This window comes from Hyla sarda, chromosome 3 (genome assembly GCF_029499605.1).
Source record: "Hyla sarda isolate aHylSar1 chromosome 3, aHylSar1.hap1, whole genome shotgun sequence".
Classification (NCBI taxonomy): Eukaryota; Metazoa; Chordata; class Amphibia; order Anura; family Hylidae; genus Hyla; species Hyla sarda.
The window spans coordinates 121,024,534-121,047,582 of record NC_079191.1 but is presented as its reverse complement, the minus strand read 5'-3'; the positions used below and the strand labels follow the sequence as shown (position 1 = coordinate 121,047,582).

Sequence of the window (23,049 nt, the reverse complement as noted above, 5' to 3'; positions counted from 1 at the left end):
ATTGATAATTTTTTCATATACAGGATAAGGATCTGCTGACAAAGTGAGGAACCAATGATGTCTGAGCATCACACCCTGCAGAGGAAGATGTAGCTGGAAGCCACCACCCCATCTGGACCGGTTGAAGTAGAAAATGGAAGACATCAAAGAAGACGTCACCTGTGAGCCAGTATCATTGTGTATTCTTTCTGACAGGGTGATCATGAGTGAAACTGTACCTCAATCTGTGGCTTTCCAACTGTTGCAAAACTACAACTTCTATGATGCCTAAGGCTCTCAAGACATTATGGGAGTTGTAGATTTTCAGTAGGTGGAAAGTCGCTGGAACTGATGGGGACACAAAATGGAAAGGGGAGCTATGCAGAGGACCAAGACTAAGGTGGGGAGCTATGTTGGGGACCAGATCCAAGATGAGGTGCCATGCTGGTGACTAAGACTGAGATGGAGAACATCTAAGAATTTACATTGGGAGCCATGCTTTAGACCAGGAATAATATGGAAAGCAATGCATGGGACCAGGAAGGAGATGAGGAGCCACGTTGAGGTCCAGAAATAATATGGGGAGCTATGTTGGGGACAAAAGTTAAAATGGATAGCCATGCATGGAACCAGGAATGAGATAGGGAGCCATGGGGACTAAGATAAAAAGGGGAGCCATGCTAGGACCCGGATTAAAAGCCATAATATGGACTAGGAGTGAGACAGAACATGATGCTTTGAACTAGAAGTGAGGTAGGAAGCGATGCTGTGGACTAGGAAAGAGATGGGAAATGTAGATCAAGTTGATATTGTATTTGTGTACATGGTGATTGTTTAGAGTTTGGAAGAGTTAATTTAATACACCCGTTTAATTTGAAATGTCACAGTCAGGTTGGCTTATCACCCTAAACTATCTAGTCATATAAATCAGTCATACCCCATGGTCAGCAAAAGTGGCCCCAAAGCCAATGCTGGAATCTTACACCTACCCTCTTATCAATTCCTACACATAAAAGGTGCACATACACATTAGGGGAATAATTGATTTCAATAACACAACAAGCTGATGGATAACCATGATTCACCTGAAATAAAGTCAGTCATGTTTGACATTTCCATCCGATAGTTGAATGGATGATACTTTTTCGTTCAGGAAAAACTTTTTTTTTTTATTGAGGAGTAATCTCTGCTTGAAAGAATGTTCTCCGAAAGTCTGTAACGTCCAATACCGTACAGACTAAACCATGTATGGCTGACATTGTGAAAAATCGCTCACCAGATGGTTGTTTAAAAATCAACCTGCCGACCTTCAGGCTCCACCTTGAGTGGATGGGGTTCTTCTATAGTGACAGCATCTACGACTTATCAAAGGGGCCATCCAGAAGGAAATTGACCAGAAATATCAGCATGTCTTGTATCATTGACTTCAGCTAAATGTACGTACAACTCTCATGCACCAGCTGCTTAAGTGATTGGTTATCTATTTCAAGACACTTTTCAATGTACATTGCATTAAGCTTGTACTATCTTTAGCAGCCATACCACTTCACTTTACAGCCCACACACAAGGACTGAACACAATATCAAGAAGATAAAGTTGTCTGCCCTAAGATTGTTTTATTACCTTTGTCATGAGCAAAAGGCTCATAATACCATATAGCAGCCTCCATTAGCCAACAGAAGGAACAACAGCTGCAGGGAACCAATGCTGGACCAGTGCATGAGCAGGAGCATGGGGCTATCATTGGGGACACCAGACCATTGTGACTGTATCTTGTGTTCCTATTAAAGACACCACACTGCTCAAAAAAATAAAGGGAACACTTAAACAACAAAATGTAACTCCAAGTCAATCACACTTCTGTGAAATCACACTGTCCATTCAGGAAGCAACACAGTCAATTTCACATGCTGTTGTGCAAATTGAACAGACAACAGGTGGAAATTATAGGCAAGACACCCCCAATAAAGGAGTGGTTCAGCAGGTGGTGACCACAGACCACTTCTCAGTTCCTATCCTTCCTGGTTGATGTTTTGGTCACTTTTGAATGCTGGCTCTAGTGGTAGCATGTGACAGAGTCTACAACCCACACAAGTGGCTCAGCTAGTGCAGCTCATCCAGGATGGCACATCAATGTGAGCTGTGGTAAGAAGGTTTACTTTGTCAGCGTAGTGTCCAGAGCATTGAGGCGCTACCAGGAGACAGGCCAGTACCTCAGGAGACGTGGAGGAGGCTGTAGTAGGGCAACAACCCAGCAGCAGGACCACTACCTCTGCCTTTATGCAAGGAGGAGCAGTAGGAGCACTGCCAGAGCCCTGAAAATTGACTTCCAGCAGGCCACAAATGTGCATGTGTCCACTCAAACGGTCAGAAACAGACTCCATGAAGGTGGTATGAGGGCCCGATGTCCACAGGTGGGGATTGTGCTTACAGCCCAGCACCATGCAGGACATTTGGCATTTGCCAGAGAACACCAAGATTGGCAAATTTGCCACTGGCGCCCTGTGCTCTTCACAGATGAAAGCAGGGTCACACTGAGCACATTTGACAGACGTGACACCGAGTCTGGAGACGCCGTGGAGAACATCATGCTGCCTGCAACATCCTCCAGCATGACCGGTTTGGTGGTGGGTCAGTAATGGTGAGGGGTTGCATTTCTTTGGGGGGGGGGGGGGCCCGCACAGCCCTCCATGTGCTTGCCAGAGGTAGCCTGACGACCATTAGGTACTGAAATTAGATTCTCAGAACTCTTGTGAGACCATATGCTGGTGCGGTTTGCCCTGGGTTCCTCCTAATGCAATACAATGCTAGACCTCATGTGGCTGGAGTGTGTCAGCAGTTCCTGCAAGAGGAAGGCATTGATGCTATGGACTGGCCCGCCCATTTCCCAGACCTTAATCCATTTGAGCACATCTGGGACATCATGTCTTGCTCCATTCACCACCGCCACGTTGCACCACAGATTGTCCAGGAGTTGGCGGATGCTTTAGTCCAGGTCTGGGAGGACATCCCTCAGGAAACCATCCACCACCTCATCAGGAGGTCATACGGGCACGTGGAGGCCACACACACTACTGAGCCTCATTTTGACTTGTTTTAAGGACATTACATCAAAGTTGGATCAGCCTTTAGTGTGGTTTTCCACTTTGATTTTGAGTGTGACTCCATATCCAAACCTCCATGAGTTAATACATGTGATTTCCATTGATCATTTTTGTGTGATTTTGTTGTCAGCACATTCAACTGTGGTGGCCCAGTACGAGAGATGTTACCCCGTACCCTTGCTGCCCTGTCAGGCAGCCTCCTTCAGTGTCCCCAGAGCCCCTTGCACCTATTTCCCCATGTACATATGTATTGTATTATAAAATGTGTTGTATCTTTAAGAGTTATACCATGTGACTTGTCATGTGATGACAAGGAGGTACCAGTGACCAGGTGACCCCAAGAGTGACCTATGGGCTCCCTGCTAGTCTCTCTCTTTTTGCTCACTTTTCCTTAAAAGTTTTTGCTGAGGTCCAGTACAGTCATGCCAAGTGTGTGTGTCCAGAGTGTTGGAGGCCTCAAAGTCAAGTCCTGCAGACACCATCAAGTCAAGTAAGCTAAAGTCATAGCTTTATGAGTCAAGTCAAGTCAGTCCCTGTCATCTGTCAAGTCAGCAGGGTCTGCATTCAATTGTCCAGTCCTACTACAAGTCCCAGCAAGCCCTTATGGTCTCTGGGTCACTGGTCATCTCCTTGGGCCCTGGCTGAACTGTATAGACTTTACCAACTGTCTATCTTCAGTAAATCTATAGTTGTCCATAACTTGGCGTCAGAGTCTTTATTGCCTCCGTGCCTAGCCCAGGATCCAGCGGTATACCTTTGGGTGGTTATAGACTAAACCACACCCCGGTGTCACAAATACAAGGGGTTAATGCCATCTGCTCCTAGGGTAACAACATCTGCCCTCATCACACCCCGCTACCACACAGCTATGTAAAGACAAAAGTATTTCATACGATTAGCTCATTCATTCAGATCTAGGATGTGTTATTTTAATGTTCCCTTTTTTTTTTTTTTAAGAAGTGTATTATCTATATATATAAAACTCAATGGGGGATATTTATCAAAGGATTTAGACTGGTTTTTCCTGTCTAAATTTGTCGCACAGAAAGTCGCAGTCTAAATATGTGCGGCTTTTTTGCGACTTTTGCACTAGAGGATTTTTAGAACATGATGCATGCAAGTCTATTTTAGACAGAAATGCATTCAAAAATGCATTGGTGCTGAATTTATCAAAAGCGACTTTTCAGCGACAAGTCGCATCGGCTGAAAGTACGCCGAAATGTCAGACCATGTTGGAGCAGGTATAAATACAGTCTAAAGCATAGATCATGCAGTCTGTGCAAAGAATTTATGAAGAGCCATGCACCTTTTGATAAATTAGGCGCACAATAGACCGGCCTAACGCTCTGTAGTTTGGTCTATATTGATGCGGGACATAGACAGCTTTGATGAATATCCCCCAATGTGTGTACGTTGCAGCATCACTTCCAAACGGCTAAAGATATTAACATGAAACTTGGCACACATGTTACTAATTTGTCAACAACAAACATAGGATAGGTAATTTAACCCTTACCAACCCCCATTTGCAAGAGTTGGGTTTTTTATTTAAAGTCCCATGCAAGTCTATGGGAAATGTATGTTACTTCATAACTTCCAAACAGCTGGTATTTCGATCATACTCATTCACATGTTACTTATTAATCCAGTAAAAATATAGGAAAGTTAACTTAACCCTAACCTAACCTCATTTGCTAGAGTTTTTGTTTAAAGTCCACTGCAAATCTATGGAAAATTTATGTTCCAGCATAACTTTAGTACGGTTGGAGATATTTCAATAATATTTGGTAAAATGTTACTTACAGTATATGTCAAATAAAAATATATAATAGTTAAATTAACCCTAACCTACCCCCATATGTGAAGGATGGGTTTTTTGTTTCAAGTCCCCTGCTAGTATATAGGACTTCTGGTGCCTTACTCCACAAGCTCCGCTCGGCATCTCCTGGTCAATGCATCAGTCACTGGCAAGCCACACCCTCCCCTCATGCCACACCCCATCTTGCAAAGATACACCCACTATTTAAGCCGCATCCCCCTTTATTTTCAGCTTACAATTTATTTACCACAATGCAGCCCTACCTGAGGACGGGATATGAGGATTAGAAATGAGGATTAGATATGAGGACAGGATAATGGGACAGGATATGAGGACAGGATATGAGGTTGGGATTTGAGGTCGGCATATGAGGATGGGATATGTGGTCGGTATATCAGGACAAGATATGGGGATGGGATATGAGGTCAGGATATGAGGATGGGATATGAGGTCGGGATATGAGAATTAGATATGGAGAATGGGATATGGAGATGGGTCATGGGGATATGAGGATTAGATATGGGGAACCAGATATGGGGACGGGTCATGGGGATGGGATATGAGGATTAGATATGGGGAACCAGATATGGGGACGGGTCATGGGGATGGGATATGAGGATGACATATGAGGACTGGATATGAGGTCGGGATGTGAGGATAGGATATGAGGACAGGACATGAGGATGGTATATAAGGACTGGATATGAGGATGGGATATGAGGACAGGATATAAGGACAGGATATGAGGTCGGAATATGAGGAAAGGGATTTGGGGGTCAGGATATGAGGAGGGGATATGGGGTCAGTATTTAAGGACAGGATATGAGGACAAAAGCTTCCTCCTTTGTTGTTTTTCTTCCTCTAAAAGGATAAGGTAGGAAAAACTGGGCCGTGCAGAGTACTCCACTAGTAAAACATACGTGTTTCCCAACCAGAATGCCAACAGAACTCCCAGAAGTTATCACTAAGGAATCAGAATGTTTTGTACCCATGTGATTCGCCAATGGTTTAACATTGCCTGTATTTTAACCAGAGTCATAACTATGAAAAATGGTCAACAAAAATTATAAAAAGTATAACCTTATAAATTGCCGAAAAATACAAATAATACAATTCACATCTGAGCCGACTATTTCACACATATATCAAGTTCTTTTTTTATGTCAGTTACGATAAGAAGGTAGTTTTGCGGTATAATAAAAACAATAAGCAGGTATTGTAAACATATATGCAGATTTATTGATTAGAATTTTATAAAATACAATGATATATATATATATATGTATATTTATATTAATGAAGCATTATAAGCTTATGTTAGTAACTACATATAGTAGAACCTTCGACTGTAGTTGTTCAACAGCTGGAGGTACTCTGGTTGGGAAACACTGACATATATTATGCAATGTTGTATTTGTCATACATGCAGTAGCCACATAGTCACATAGATAGGTTTAATATTCAACCATTGTGTGTTCACAATAAGGTAGTTTTGCAATATAACAAAATAATATTAAGATTTTATAAAAATACGCAGAATTATTGGTTCTAATTTAATATATATATATATATATATATATATATATATATATATATATATAATGCATTATAAGCTTATGTTAGTAACTATAGTAGAACCTTCGGCTGTCCGAGCATGCTGGGAGTTGTAGTTTTGCAACAGCTGGAGGCACCCTGGTTGGGAAACGGTGACACGTTATGCGATGTTGTTTATGTCATACACTCAGTAGCCACATATATGTACTAGTTGATACAGTCAGTCATTTGTGTGTGTTTAGCCTAGCTATGGCTTAAATTGAAGCTTTAGGTAGTCTATGATTTGAATGTGAAGGTAAGGAAAGAGTTAACCCTGCTTGTTTCTCACTCCCCTGTGCTCTGTGCACAAGGAGTGACGTCAGGGGGATCACGTGACGCGCCCTATTAAGCACTGGGAGCTGTTCTGGTGCTGAAACCAATCTCTCCATCCTGAGAGGGAGCGATGATCAGAGAGCTGCCCTCTGCCTGAGCACACAGGTAGGTAGGGGAATTCCGTACAGCTGCTTCTATACACTTTTGGGGGATCACAGACTACTATGCGCACTTGTCAGTATATCTGAATAGGCAGGCGATAGGTTTTAGACATTGATACAGATCTACATCCTTCTTCTCTTTAACTAAGTTATAGCAAGGTGGGAGGCGTTCATTGCATTGCCTGTTGCTATGCTGTACAAGTTACCAAGCAGCAGCTGTAGAAAATGGCAATATATTCTAGTGCGATGTATTATCTTATTGACTCATCCCTAAACTGAAGCTCTAAGGCAGTGTTTCCCAACGAGGGCGCCTCCAGCTGTTGCAAAACTACAACTCCCAGCATGCCCGGACAGCCAACGGCTGTCCGGGCATGCTGGGAGTTGTAGTTTTGAAACAGCTGGAGGCACCCTGGTTGGGAAACACTGCTCTAAGGCAATGCAGGGGTTAAACATTGCAATAGCCATAGTGATCGCTGCTGGGCAGCCCCAGCCTAGCTGAGAATCTGATACTAAAGTACAGATCCAGTGATATTCTATACAATACGCTTTTTTATTGTCTTCAATAGGCTGATGTATGCGGGACAGTACAAGCCACCTAGATAAACCCGTAGCCCAGCTCTATTTGCATTTAACTGTATGCATGCTGGGGAAGGTCGGGATGATGTATAAGATTGGGTCTGTATATAGCCAGATATATCTGGCTAGTGACAGGATAAACCATATTATTAATGGCAGATATCACAATCCATAATTCATTGACAAACACCACTATCCATAATTCAGCGGCAAACACTACTATTTATAATTCATTAATGCTGTTTTTTTTTTTTTTTTTTTTTTTGCTAGTTTACCCTGGGGGTATACATGTTAGTAGTCCAAATATTGTTATCTACTAATGCATGGCATCTGATTTACTTACTATACTATTTTGCATTTCAATGAACAAAACATTGAAATCCAGCCTTACTACATTCACATTGTTTTCCTATATTCAAACAATATATATATCCATTAGTTTAGTGAAACATTATATTAAGGCCCTTGTGTTATGACTATTTATTGAATGAATAAAAAAGCAATAGGGAGATCTCTAGCTACTGTAAATGCCATTGATATATCTACCACAGTTATAATGCCATGGGGTAACCTGAGCTTATCTATCTATCTATCTATTTATATATCTGTCTAGCTATTTATATATCTATCTATTTATATATCTGTATTTCTATCTATCTATTTATATATCTGTATATCTATCTATCTATTGATATATCTGTATATCTATCTATTTATATATCTGTCTATCTAGTAGTTTGGAGTAGCCGTATAAGTCAAGTAATGCAGATGCAAAATCATAGAATGTTGTCCAATAAAATGAGTTAATTCAATAACAAGGTATTAAAAAATTCTACAACATTCTATGATTTTGCATCTATCTATCTATCTATCTATCTTCAGTATTACTATTACATTATTGAGTTTAAAGTTCAGAGCCTTGGTCTGATTTGCAACAATTAGACAAACCATTAGATCAGGTAACATAAGGAAAGGTGGAGTCCTTGCGTATCACTATCTAGGATACATCCTTCTTTCTCCGTTGTTGTTATATGTGGTATTGATATAAAGGATCCTGGAGCTTGTGGGTGGTGCCGGCTTTTATTAGTAAATCAAGATTGAAAAGCCTTGGTGGAGGAAAGCCAAGCCTACGCTGGTCTCTGCAATACATTTATTTGTGCTGCTTTAAACCTTCACACATCAACTTAAAGCCAAGGTAAAAGTTATTTTGAACAACCTTCAGTCTATAAATATGAAGACATTAACCGTGTTGCTATAAGTAGACTTAGATTTTGCAGTCTGAGACAGGGATTTATTAAATGCGTATATGCTCGGAGCAGTCTACAGTACAGCACTTAGGAGCAACAAGATACATGGCTCTATTTGTCATCTGTGTTTTGCAGTTCTAATGGAATTAAAGTGCACATAATGACATGTTGGAGGCCGGGTGATGATATATTTGTTGTTCTGTGATAGAGGTAATATGATGTATTCCTTGCTGCATATTCATCTCAATTTCTTTTGTAGGAAGTATTGATAAACATGGCATCTCCAAGGAACTACTATCTTGCAAGATGCTTATCCCTGTGCTTTTTAATCATCCTAATGTCCTTTGCTGATGCTGCATCATTTCAGTACTACCAAGTGCCACAACAAGAGCAAGAATACAGAATGAAGAGTTTACAAAGGCTGCCAAGTCCAGATATGTTGAAGGCACTGGAATACATTGAGAACCTCAGGAAGCAAGGAAGCAGAACTGAGGGCCTCCCTGACTATACCTCCTACCAAGGGACACCATTCCTTTCTGAGCAGAAGGAAGGGCAACCCCTGTCACCAGACAGTGCCAAGCCTATTTTCAATGATGATGAGTCTGAGTGGATGAAAGCAATGTTGGAAGCTTTGGTGCAAGCAGAAAAAGAAGCAAAGGTGACATCACAAGACAAAGGCAAATCATATAGCAACTTAATGGACAAAAACATACCACCTGAGCTGTTAGAAGATTACGATTCCAACAAGTGGTCTGAGAGAAGACCAAAAACTAACAAATATCCTCCAAGATTATATGATGACTATTCTCGGGACAACCCACTGAAAAGGACCAATGAAATTGTCGAAGGTCAGTATACCCCACAAAGTCTAGCTACCTTGCAGTCTGTCTTCCAGGAGCTTGGAAAACTCAAAGGCCAAACCAACCATAAAAGAGATAGATTAGAAGAAGACCAGAAACTTTACAAGGATGATGAGGATGACATGTATAAGGCCAACAACATTGCTTATGAAGATGTAGCAGGGGGTGAAGACTGGAGCCCCATAGAAGAAAAAGTTGAGAGCCAAACACAAGAAGAATTAAAGGAAAGCAAAGAGGAGGTGGAGAAGACAGATGACATGGAAGATGAAATGAAACGTTCTGGATTGTTGGCTTTACAAGATGAGGAGCCCGAGAAAGAAAATAAAGAACAGGAATCTGAAAACCTGTCAAAACTGATGAACTCATATTTAAAGATGTGGTTGAACCGCCTGGAAAAGGGTAAACCCAATACAGACAAGAGGTCACTAAAATTCTCAGGTAAAAATATTGACCCTGAAGCTATTTATCAGCTGATTGATCTATCTAGAAACTTACAAATACCTCCCGAGGATCTTATTGATATGCTCCAAGATGAAGACAGCAGGAAGTTTGCTGGAAGGCTCGAGTCTGATAAAGAGGTTGAAGTACCAGAAGACCTGGATGAGGTTTCAGAAACTATGACTGATAAAACGGATGTGTATAAAAGTAAGCAGGGATTTATAAGGCAACCAACCACTGCTGTGCTGCCCAATGGTCCTGAAGATCTAACAGTAGAAGATATGATGAACATCATGGGAGCTGATAAGTTACCAAATCAAAAATATCCTTTTCTCAACCGGTTTAACCAAAACAATGGTTTACCAAGGCCCTACTCCATGTTCAACAAACCTAAAGGACATAAACTCGCCTGGCCAAGTGACTTGGAAAAAAGACAAATAGAATACGAGCCCAGGTCAGACAAGGAGGAAGATTTGGCTGACTATGTAGTTAAAATGCTGGCCAAATATCCAGAGCTCATGGCCAACAATCAGAACAAAAAAATCCCAGCTCTTTACTCCCCAGGTGACATTCAGGATCTTGAAAAGCAGTATGAAAAGGCTTTAAGGGGATACCTGAACATGAGAGGTTACCAGGATTTAGAGACTGCAGCCAATGGTAATCGAAGGCTACCCCTACCTAGGGAAACAGATGACACACAAAATAGGCAGTACATAGATGAGGACATGCTCATGAAAGTTTTGGAGTACATGAACCAAGAGAAAGCAGAAAAAGGCAGAGATCACAGTGTTAAAAGATCTATGGAGAATATGTAATTTGTTTGTGTTACTCAACAGCGTCATAATCTTTTTCTTTTCTTCTTTTCTTTTCTGGCTTTGTGGTTTACGTGGTCTGGGCTAAGGTTTTTTCTTCCAGATGTGAGCCAGTGTCAGGATCAACATACATTGTTGCTTCATATTCATTATGATATTCTGACTGTTTTGTACCCATCAAACACTCATGCGTTACTTCTGAAACTGCAGGAAACTTACATGATATTGAGGGGGACTGTTTAAAAATCTATAGGTCCTGGACATTCTGTTGAAATTTTATTGATGTCTTGATAAATCAGAACTTTCGTACCAATGAATCTGAGTTTTTTTTTTTTGTATTTTATTTAAGATATATTATTTCAAACTGACATTGTTATAGCTTATAGACTATATCTATACAGTTATATGTGAGGTTCTATGGAAATGCGGCATGTGTATATGTTCAGCACTACAGTATTCTTCTTAAATGTAGCTTGAAAAGGCAGCAGACCTGGATCTGCCCATTGATCTCGGTACCACTAAATGGAGCTTGGCATTTTCACCATAGCTTCTTGAAGGAAAATAAGGTCTGTTTATTCCCACCATAAGCAGTGTGGCACTATTTCTGAAAAAATTAAACAGAATTCATGGTAAAGCAGTGGTTAATTAAAGCAAATTAAAGACATATAGACAACCTGTCATTGAGACTTGCCTGCAATGCATTCTAATGTGGTACTATCACAGGCCAAATAAGTGCAATCAGCGTCATATCCCACATAGATCAGATCTTGTTATTCAGTATATATTTTTATATTAATTAAAACAAAGAAAGAGAAAACATAAAACCTTATGCCAGAGAGAACGTTAGAGCATCTGACCTACTTAAACCTGCTGCAGAATTCAACCCCAATTATATGTAATCACCTACTTCCTTTTATTTAAAGATAATGGAGGTTTTCTTTTGGCTTTTATAAACCATACTAGTGATCCAGTTAACAGAAGAGAATTACAAAAACAGTAGTCATGTATACCATACCAAACACCAGCCACTGCAGGGCTCGATGTGTTCCCAATTGTGTCTTTATGTTTTGTGGTATACATTAAAGGGGTACTCCACCCCTAGACATCTTATCCCCTATCCAAAGGATAGGGGATAAGATGTCTGATCGCGGGGGTCCCGCCACTGGGGACCCCCACAATATAGCATGCGGCACTCCGGAAGTGCTGCAGGGTCTGGGTCCCGACCACCGGAACGGAAGTCCGTGACATCATGACTCTTCCCCCGTGTGACGTCACGCCCAGTCCCCTCAATGCAAATCTATGGGAGGGGGCGTGACGGCCGTCACGCCCCCTCCCATAGACTTGTATTGAGGGGACGGAGTCGTGACATCACAGACTTCCGTTCCAGTGGTCGGGACCCAGACCCTCCAGCGCTTCCGGAGCAGAAACAGGTGGGTGCCGCATGCTATATTGCGGGGTTCCCTAGCGGCGGGACCCCCGCGATCACACATCTTATCTCCTATCCTTTGGATTAGGGATAAGATGTCTAGGGATCGAGTACCCCTTTAATACTGGCTGCTGTAGGGAACTATTCGACATGGATTCCCATCTTTTACATATCACCCACCTTGCTTTATAACCATTTTCACTTCTTTCTAGGGCTGCTCTGTTGTACCCATGTGTTTGTGGAATGTCCGCAACCTTAGCTGCACAGTCACAGTAATGCATCGGCAAGAGATCATTGGGACACAACACATTGTACTCCACAAACAACACAGTTACTTTCACTACCAAAACTCCTGACACTATAACTTCAGGTTTCTCTCACAGGATTTATTTTTAACCATTGAATTATTTTGTTACTGTTTGTTGTGTATCGTGTGGTACTGTAAAAAGAATACAAAATAAAGCATTCTGTATATTTGAAGCATTTATTTTTTGCCAATCATCATGTACAAGACACTTATAGGTGGAGTTATCTTCATGTAGAATTCTTACAGTAGTTTATGTACAGAAAATATGATGCCATTCATGGCCTCACTGTGATTCCTGTGAACCTCCTCTGATGCTGTGTATGAGCACACTCACTTTAAAGGGATACTACCGTGCTTACAACTTATCCCCTATCTAAAGGATAGGGGATAAGTTGCCTGATTGCGCGGGGTCCCGCCGCTGGGGACCCCCACGATCTCGCACGCAGCATCCGCTCTCATCAGGCCCCAGAGCGAACATCCACTCCGGGTCTGATGACGGGGCCGGTGATCGTGACGTCACAGCTCTGCCCACGTGTGATGTCACGCTCTGCCCCCTCAATACAAGTCTATGGCAAGGGTGTGAGACAGCTGTCTTGCCTGCTGCCATTGACTTACATTGAGGGGGCGGAGCGTGACGTCACATGTGGCAGAGCCATGATGTCACGATACTCCGGCCCCGTGATCGGCAGTCATCAGACCCGGAGCGATGTTCGCTCCGGGGCCTGATGACAGCGGGGTGCTGAGTGCGAGATCACGAGGGTCCCCAGCAGCAGGACCCCGTGCGATCAGGCAACTTATCCCCTATCCTTTAGATAGGGGATAAGTTGTCAGCACGGTAGTACCCCTTTAAAAGGCAGCTGTTAATAGGATACACCACTTTGTGCCCCTTTACTCTATGACATCTTATAATGAATTACCATGGATAATTATGCTTTCTAAAACATGTCTAATAGGCCATGCCTCTCCCAGGGTTCTGTCAACTATTCAGTAGAACTAGGATGGGTGACCTGAAACATTCCTTGCAGACCCTGAAGAAGTAGTTTTTATATAAAATAGTTGGCACATAATGGGTTAGAATATGTTTTTGGCCCTGTAATTGGAGAACCATTTCATCCTCAGTCCCTCTTCTTCATTTCAGTTTAGATATTGAATGCATATCTTAAAGGGGGTTCTCTATATCAAAACACTGATGAAGTATCGCTGGGATATGCTCTCATATTATGATCTGTGAGAGTCCTAGAGATTGGTTCATGAGAATGAAGGAGATGCAGCACATTAACTGCAAACCACTGCAAGTGAATGGGTCCAGCTCCATTTGTCTATACAGGTGGGGGTTCAGTAGCACCGCATTTCTGAAGGGAATGCAACATTAACTTAAAGGGGTACTCCGCTGCTCAGCGTTTGGAACAAACTGTTCCGAATGCTGGAGCCTGCGTCTGGAGCTCGTGATGTCATAGCCCCGCCCCCTCATGATGGCGTGACAGCGCTGAGCAGCAGAGTACTCCTTTATGTGCTGAATCCGCATCATTCTCAAGATTGAGAATGACTCCCACTGATCACAAATTGATGACCCCAGCGATATACCATCAAATTTATGAGACAATACTCCTTTAATTCACCATTTAACTAAAAGCTGGGATAAAAAGACAGCAGATGGCCTCAGTATTTAATATGCTGAGAGCAAGTTGTTTTTCAAAAAGCATATCATGCATGGCTTTACACAATGGTGCTAGGTTTTCAGGTAGATCTTAAACAATGGGCTATTGCAGTGATGACACGCGGCCATAGTTCGCCATGGATGCCTTTTGATGCGCTCCGCTGGTGCCGGACATCCGCTATGCTACCCGGAAGACTGGAGGAGAATGCGCCACACAGCATTCTGCGCGTTAGAAACCATACCTACCACTGGACCACCAGGGCTGACTGTGTCCTCCCCCCTCCTTCTCCAAAGGTAAGAAGAAGAGAGAGGGGGGGGGGGGGGGTAACTGTTAAAAATAAATAAATGAGCATTTCTAAATGTATTAAAAATAAATAATCTGCAGCACCACTAGCCCACCCACACACACAGCACCCTTACCCCAACACACACAGCACCTACCCCACACAGCACCCCATCCCCCACACACCCACATAAACACAGCAGACCTCCACACAGCACCCATAGCACCCCTACACACAGCACCCCTCAAACACACACACAGCACCCCACAGAAAAACACACAGCACCCCTCAAACACACACACATCACCCCCACACACAGCACCCCTCAAACACACAGCACCTCACACACACACACACAGCACCCCTCAGACACACAGCACCCCTCAAACACACAGCACCTCACACACACACAGCACCCCTCAGACACACAGCACCCCTCAAACACAGCACCCCCACACACAGCACCCCTCAAACACAGCACCCCTCAAACACACACACAGCACCCCCACACACAGCACCCCTCAGACACACACTGCACCCCTCAAATACAGCACCTCACACACACAGCACCCCTTAAACACACATCACCCTCACACACAAGCACCTCACACACACAGTACCCCTCAGACAAATACACAGCACCCGTCAAACACACATCACCTCTCACACACAGCACCCCCCAAAAACACACAGCACCCCACAAACCCACAACACCCCACAAACACACACACATCACCCCCCCACACACACACAGCACCCCTCACACACACACATCACCCCCACACACAGCACCTCAGACACACAGCACCCCTCAAACACAAAGTTGAACGCTGCATCTAAAACAAAAGTGAAAGCTTCGGCGATTGATTGTTCCAAGCCTGAGATGCAGGCAGTGGCGGATCAAGGGGGGGGGGGGGGGGGGGTGCAACGGGGCAATTGCCCCCCCCCCCCCCCCCCCCGAGATTGCTGTCCCCCGCCCCCTAGAATGGCGGAGCCGAAGCTGTAAGCTTCCGCTCCACCATTCACTAACCTAGGCAGTCTCACACGCTGTGAGTACACAGCGTGTGAGCTGCGGGGACGCGATCCTCTGCAGGCCAGCGCGATGACGTCACATCATCACGCCGGCGCCCGGAAATCCCGTCCCCGCGGCCAGCATACAGTAAGTAAGAAGAGTATGCTCAGGGCCCAGGGGATTTGGGATTTGGAATATGTGCCACTGTTAAGGGCACTGTATCGGAGGGGGAGCGGGATTTAAAAACTTAGGGGAATTTTTAATGTGAGGTGCTGCAGGGCAAAGCACTGGGGGCACTATATGTTAAGAGCACATGACAGGGGGGCCCCCTGTGCTGTGCCCCTCACATATAATGCCCCCTGTGCTGTGCCCACACATATAAATTATATGTGTGGGGGGCACAGCACAGGGGGCATTATATGTGTGGAGCACAGCACAGGGGGCATTATATGATATATTGCTCCCTGTGCTGTGCCCCACACATATAATACCCCCTGTGCTGTGCCCCACACATATAATGCCCCCTGTGCTGTGCCCCCCACACATATAATTTATATGTGTGGGCACAGCACAGGGGGCATTATATGATATATTGCTCCCTGTGCTGTGCCCCACACATATAATACCCCCTGTGCTGTGCCCCACACATATAATGCCCCCTGTGCTGTGCCCCCCACACATATAATTTATATGTGTGGGCACAGCACAGGGGGCATTATATGTGAGGGGCACAGCACAGGGGGCATTATATCATATAATGCCCCCTGTGCTGTGCCCCACACATAATGCCCCCTGTGCTGTGCCCCACACATATAATGCCCCCTGTGCTGTGCCCCACACATATAATGCCCCCTGTGCTGTGCCCCACACATATAATGCCCCCTGTGCTGTGCCCCACACATATAATGCCCCCTGTGCTGTGCCCCACACATAATGTTCCCTGTGCTGTTCCCCTCACATATAATGCCCGTGCTGTGCTCCACACATATAAGGCCCCTTGTTCTGTGCCCATCACATGTAATGCCCCCTGTGTTGTGCCCCACACATATAATGCCCCCTGTGCTGTGCCCCTCACAAATAATGCCCCCATCATGCGCCCCTCATATATAATGCCCCCATTCTGTGCCCCTCATATATAATGCGCCATCATGCGCCCCTCACACATAATGCCCCCTGTCCTGTGCCCCTCACATATAATGCTTCTGTCATGTGCCCCAAACATATAATGCCCCCTGTGCTGTGCCCCTCACATATAATGCCCCCTGACTGGACAGGACAGGGGGCATTATATGTGAGGGGCGCATGATGAGGGCATTATATGTGAGGGGCAAAGAACGGGGGCATTATATGTGTGGGGCATATGACAGGAGCATTATATGTGAGGGGCACAGCATGGGGGGCATTATATGTGAGGGGCACAGCACAGGGGGCATTATATGTGAGGGGAACAGCACAGGGGACATTATATGTGAGGGGCACAGCACGGGGGGCATTATATGTGAGGGGCACAGCACAGGGGGCATTATATGTGAGGGACGCATGATGGGGGCATTATATGTGAGGGGCAAAGAACGGGGAATTATATGTGAAGGGCACAGCACAGGGGGCAATATATGTTACGGGCACAGGGCATTATTATGTGGGGGGAACAGGACGGGTCATAATTATTATATGTAGGGGCACAAGATGGGGCATTATTACCATATGTGAAGGCACAGAGTGTTTTGCATTTCAGAAGTATATTGTAGATTATGAGGAATTTCTGGGGTGGTACATTTTTTTATGGGCCACAATACATTTGGGTATTTTATTCAGAGGGTGCACTGCACAGCAAGTTATATTCAGAGAGTGCAGTGTGTGGTAGTATTAAATTTAGAGGGTACAGTGTGTGGTGGTATTATATTCAGAGAGTGCAGTGTGTGGTAGTATTATATACAGAGGGTACAGTGTGTGGTAGTATTCTATTCAGAGAGTGCAGTGTGTGGTAGTATTAAATTTAGAGGGCACAGTGTGTGGTAGTACATTCAGAGAGTGCAGTGTGTGGTAGTATTATATTTAGAGAGTGCAGTGTTTGGTAGTATTATATACAGAGGGTACAGTGTGTGGTAGTATTCTATTCAGAGAGTGCAGTGTGTGGTAGTATTAAATTTAGAGGGCACAGTGTGTGGTAGTATTATATTCAGAGAGTGCAGTGTGTGGTAGTATTCTATTCAGAGAGTGCAGTGTGTGGTAGTATTAAATTTAGAGGGCACAGTGTGGTAGTATTATATTCAGAGAGTGCAGTGTGTGGTAGTATTATATTCAGAGAGTACAGTGTTTGTTAGTATTAAATTTAGAGGGCACAGTGTGTGGTAGTGTTATATTCAGAGGGCACAGTGTGTGGTAGTATTATATTTAGATGGCACAGTGTGTGGTAGTATTATATTCAGAGGATACGGTGTGTGATAGTATTATATTCAGAGGGTACAGGGTGTTGTATATTCAGGAGGTACAGTGTGTCAGAATTATATTCAGAAGGTATGTGCCAGTATTATATTCGAAGAATACAGTGTTTGGCAGTATTATAATAATTATTGTTTTCATATAGAGGATCAGAATGCGCTGACATAGTGAGGAGACGTCTGGGCATCAAGTTCTGGGAGAACATTTAGCTGAAACAAGTCCCGGTGGTATGTACATCTGAATTAGATGAGGAAAGACTATAGAGAAGAAGTCACCTGTAGTCACTGATGTCATTCTGTATCCTCCTGTGTGTGTCCCATCAGAGCTGTAGTCACTGAAGAAGTTCTGCAGTAATGATGGGTGAAACAACAACTCCCAGCATCCCCTTACCACTACTTAGGTCATACTGGGAGCTGTAGTTTCAAATGGTAAAAACTTCTTTAGCACTTTCCCATTCTGTGGCAATTGGTATATTTGATAATTATTCTGACATGTGAACACGGCCCAAGAGTCTTAAACAAGGTTAGGACTGTATGATACATTTAATAATATTGTAAGTTCCGTAAGCAACACCTTGTTTTCTGTCCGCCAACACAAAATACTCTAATAGTGCCCCTCCCGAGACTCGACTCTGGATCCGCCCCTGGATGCAGGCTTGTGCAATAAACCGCTGATAACACTGATCAATGCAAAGCTATGGCTTTGCAGTGAACAGGGTATAAGATCAGTGTGTGCAGTGTTATAGATCCCTATGGGAGCTATAACACTGCAAAAAAAAAGTGTAAAAAAAAGTTAGGAGAAAACAAGAGTTTAGGGGGCTCACTCTGTGCTAATATGTACTGAGGTTTCTGTGCTACGCGTAACCCTACGTGCCAGAAAGGGAATAAAGAATATAGTGGTATACAGACCTCTAGGTATATATTAAATAAAATTGTATTAGATAAATATTAGAATTGAGATGTGAGGTAGGTGTGTATTTGCAAAGTAGACTAGCAGTAGATGATATGAGTAAAAATTAGTTTATTAATGTAAAATATAGTAGTCCTAGCAGGGCCCTTGCTATGGATCTACTAAATATAAGAACAAAAATAATATGACATTGTGCAAAGAATAATAAAAAATAAAAAATAATAAAATAATGGGGCATTCACCAATGGTCTAGGAAATTGTGGACAGTTATAACGTTTTGTAATCCATAGAAATGCTTTGCAATCCTCAGAGATACTTTTACAAATGTCGGGTATACTTCGAGTATATTGGTAGTGTTGCAGTCCACTGAAGTTTAGCAAAATAGTAGCAAATAAAGTATCAAATATATGCCGGTGCTTCTGCCCCACTCACCGCTCCGCTGTGTGCAGGAAACCTGGGATGGAAGCCCCTATTTCTCTGGGCTCCGTATCGCAGACTGGCTCGGCTTGGCGGCCGGCTTAGTGTGGATGTCTGCGTGATAAGTCTGAGGATTTCCCAATTCTGTTGGCAACAAGGATGCGGTGTGTGGCTGGTGAGTGGATGCAGGTGCAGATTAGCGATGCTGAAGGCGCGTTCCTCGTGTTGGAGAGCACACATATGCACAGTGGTCCCAAAAGCAAGGGATTCCAGCTGTTGCAAATGGTAGGATGGTGTTAGGCTTCCAATGGTGATCTGAATGCTGGGAGTGGATAAGCTAGATGCATTTCGGGAGTGACCCCTTTTTCAATCAGCTATTGAAAAAGGGGTCACTCCCGGAATGCGTCTAGGGCCCTGCTAGGACTACTATATTTTACATTAATAAACTAATTTTTACTCATATCATCTACTGCTAGTCTATTTGCACATACACACCTACCTCACATCTCAATTCTAATATGCATCTAATACAATTTTATTTAATATATACCTAGAGGTCTGTATACCACTATATTCTTTAAAAAAAAAGTTAATAAATGTCATTTAACCCTTTCCCTAAGAAAAGTTTGAATCACCCCCCTTTTCCCATAAAACCAAAACAAAGCATGTAAATAAAAATAAATATAAACATATGTGGTATCGCCGCGTGCGAAAATGTCCGAACTATAAAAATATATCATTAATTAAACTGCACGGTCAATGGCGTATGCGCAAAAAAAATCCAAAGTCCAAAATAACGTATTTTTGGTCACTTTTTATATAATGAAAAAATGAATAAAAAGCGATCAAAAAGTCTGATCAATACAAAAATTATACTGCTAAAAACTTCAGATTATAGCGCAAAAAATGAGCCCTCATACCGCCCCATAAGTGGTAAAATAAAAAAGTTATAGGGATCAGAAAATGACAATTTTAAACGTATACATTTTCCTGCATGTAGTTTTGATTTTTTCCAGAAGTACAACAAAATCAAACCTATATAAGTAGGGTATCATTTTAATTGTATGGACCTACAGAATAAAGATAAGGTGTCATTTTTACCAAAAAATGTACTGCGTAGAGACAAAAGGCCCCAAAATTTTCAAAATGGCGTTTTTTCTTCAATTTCGTCGCACAATGAATATTTTTTCCGTTTCGCCGTAAATTTTTGGGTAAAATGACTGATGTCACTGCAAAGTAGAATTGGTGGTGCAAAAAATAAGCCATCATATGGATTTTTAGGTGCAAAATTGAAAGGGTTATGATTTTTAAAAGGTGAGGAGGAAAAAACTAAAGTGCAAAAACGGAAAAACCTGTGGATCCTTAATGGGTTAATAAACCTCTTCCTGTATGGGTATAAGAAGAGACTTATGGACTTACACCATGGATTTTAGGTCTTAAAAAAATGCCAATAAGTATGCATTTATCTTTATTTAAACCAAAGAATGTATTTTTTATAGTTTCTGGAAACCCATCTCTAAGGGGTCCTCTACAAAGTATCGGAACCTTTCACCTGTTTTATGCTGCCCAAACTGCAGTCATCATGAAGTACCCAGAACACTATGATTTACTCTGAGGTGCTCAGGAGTTTCAGAGATATCCTAGTTTAAAAAAGCCACCAGGACCCAGGTAACTAGTCATTGGGGCGGTTCCTGGTGGCTGCTCCCCACCTTTTCGGCCTTGAATTAAAGGGGTTTTCCAGGAAAACATTTTTTGCTATATATCAACTGGATCCAGAAAGTTAAGCAGATTTGTAAATTATGTAAATTAAAAAATCTTATACTTCCAATAATTATCAGCTGCTGAAGTTGAGTTGTTTTCTGTCTGGCAACAGTGCTCTCTGCTGACATCTCTGCTTGTCTTAGGAACGGCACAGAGTAGAAGAGGTTTGCTATGGGGATTTGCTTCTACTCTGGACAGTTCCTAAGACAGGTGTCATCAGAGAGAACTTGGACAGAAAAGAACAACTAAACTTCAGCAGCTCATAAGTTCTGAAAGGATTAAGATTTTTTAATAGAAGTAATTTACAAATCTGTTTAACTTTCTGGAGCCAGTTGATTTATAATTTTTTTTTTCCTGGATAACCCCTTTAAGTGTCTCTCCTGATATGCAAATAGAGAAAGACGGGTCATTCAGAGAAGTGGAGGCGGGGGGCAGCTATGGGGTCTCAGAATAAATCATGTTTCAGGGCCCTGCTTTCGGCATCAGTTTTTTGTGCTTCTCCCCGGTTTGGCAGCAAAAAACAGGTGACAGGTTTTCTTTAAGATATATTAAAATGCTAATAAAACACCAGAGTTTTTCAAATGTAGTTCAGAATACCCCTTTAATGTTTGGAAACATTATCATCATTTGTCTACTTTTTTTAACTAAGCTATAAATTGAAGCAATGAATGATGCAACATGGAGAATACAGAAAATTGTGTCTTTGGGTTTGGAAGTTTTAGTTTGTAACTGGATTGAACACTGGCTCATGGATCGTACCCAGAGAGTGGTGGTCAATGATTCGTACTCTGATTGGTCCCCAGTTATTAGTGGTGTACCCCAAGGTTCAGTACTGGGCCCGCTGCTGTTTAATTTATTTATCAATGATATAGAGGATGGTATTAACAGCTCTGTTTCTATCTTTGCAGATGACACCAAGCTTTGTAGCACGGTACAGTCTATAGAGGAGGTGTATAGGTTACAAGATGACTTGGATAGACTAAGTGTCTGGGCATCCACTTGGCAAATGAGGTTCAATGTGGATAAATGTAAAGTTATGCATCTGGGTACTAATAACCTGCATGCATCGTATGTCTTAGGGGGGATTAAACTGTCAGAGTCACTGGTAGAGAAGGATCTGGGTGTACTTGTAGATCACAGACTACAGAATAGCATGCAATGTCAGGCTGCTGCTTCCAAAGCCGGCAGGATATTGTCATGTATAAAAAGAGGCATGGACTCAAGGGACAGGGACATAATACTCCCCCTTTATAAAGCATTGGTACGGCCTCACCTGGAATATGCTGTTCAGTTTTGGTCGCCTGTCCATAAAAGGGACACTGCGGAGTTGGAAAGGGTGCAGAGACGCGCGACTAAACTAATATGGGGCATGGAACATCTTAGCTATGAGGAGCGATTAAAGGAGTTACAATTGTTTAGTCTTGAGAAGAGACGTTTAAGGGGGGATATGATAAACGTATATAAGTATATTAATGGCCCATACAAAAAATATGGAGAAAAACTGTTCCAGGTTAAACCCCCCCAAAGGACGAGGGGGCACTCCCTCCGTCTGGAGAAGAAAAAGTTTAGTCTCAAGGGGCGACACGCCTTTTTTACCGTGAGGACTGTGAATTTATGGAACGGTCTACCTCAGGAACTGGTCACAGCAGGAACAATTAACAGCTTTAAAACAGGATTAGATACATTCATGGAACAAAATAACATTAATGCTAATGCTTAAGAAATATAAAATCCCATCCCTTCCCCAATATCGCGCAACACCCCTACCCCTTAATTCCCTGGTTGAACTTGATGGACATATGTCTTTTTTCGACCGTACTAACTATGTAACTATGTAACTATGATAAAACAATATCCCTAGAATCTTGGCCATTTCTATGTGTCTTTTCTCAGAAGGATACACAATGTGATGGAGATCCACGCAAGAGCTATGATATAGGTGGAAAGAGATTTTTAATTTATGCCTCATAC

At 42.7% G+C, this 23,049-nt stretch overlaps 1 protein-coding gene across 2 annotated transcripts; it reads left to right on the top strand.

Annotated features, from left to right (window-relative positions):
- The first annotated feature begins 6,800 nt into the window (after nt 1–6,800).
- On the top strand, nt 6,801–12,774 carry SCG2 (secretogranin II). Of its 2 annotated transcripts, none has more exons than XM_056564921.1 (2): nt 6,801–6,934; nt 9,013–12,774. In XM_056564921.1, the coding sequence occupies exon 2, from the start codon at nt 9,028–9,030 to the stop codon at nt 10,864–10,866; it is 1,839 nt and encodes a 612-aa protein (XP_056420896.1). In that variant the 5' UTR covers nt 6,801–6,934; nt 9,013–9,027; the 3' UTR covers nt 10,867–12,774. The 2 variants fall into 2 exon arrangements, with proteins under 2 accessions (XP_056420896.1, XP_056420897.1); XM_056564922.1 differs by lacking the exon at nt 6,801–6,934 and adding an exon at nt 8,562–8,701.
- The last annotated feature ends 10,275 nt before the right edge of the window (nt 12,775–23,049 follow it).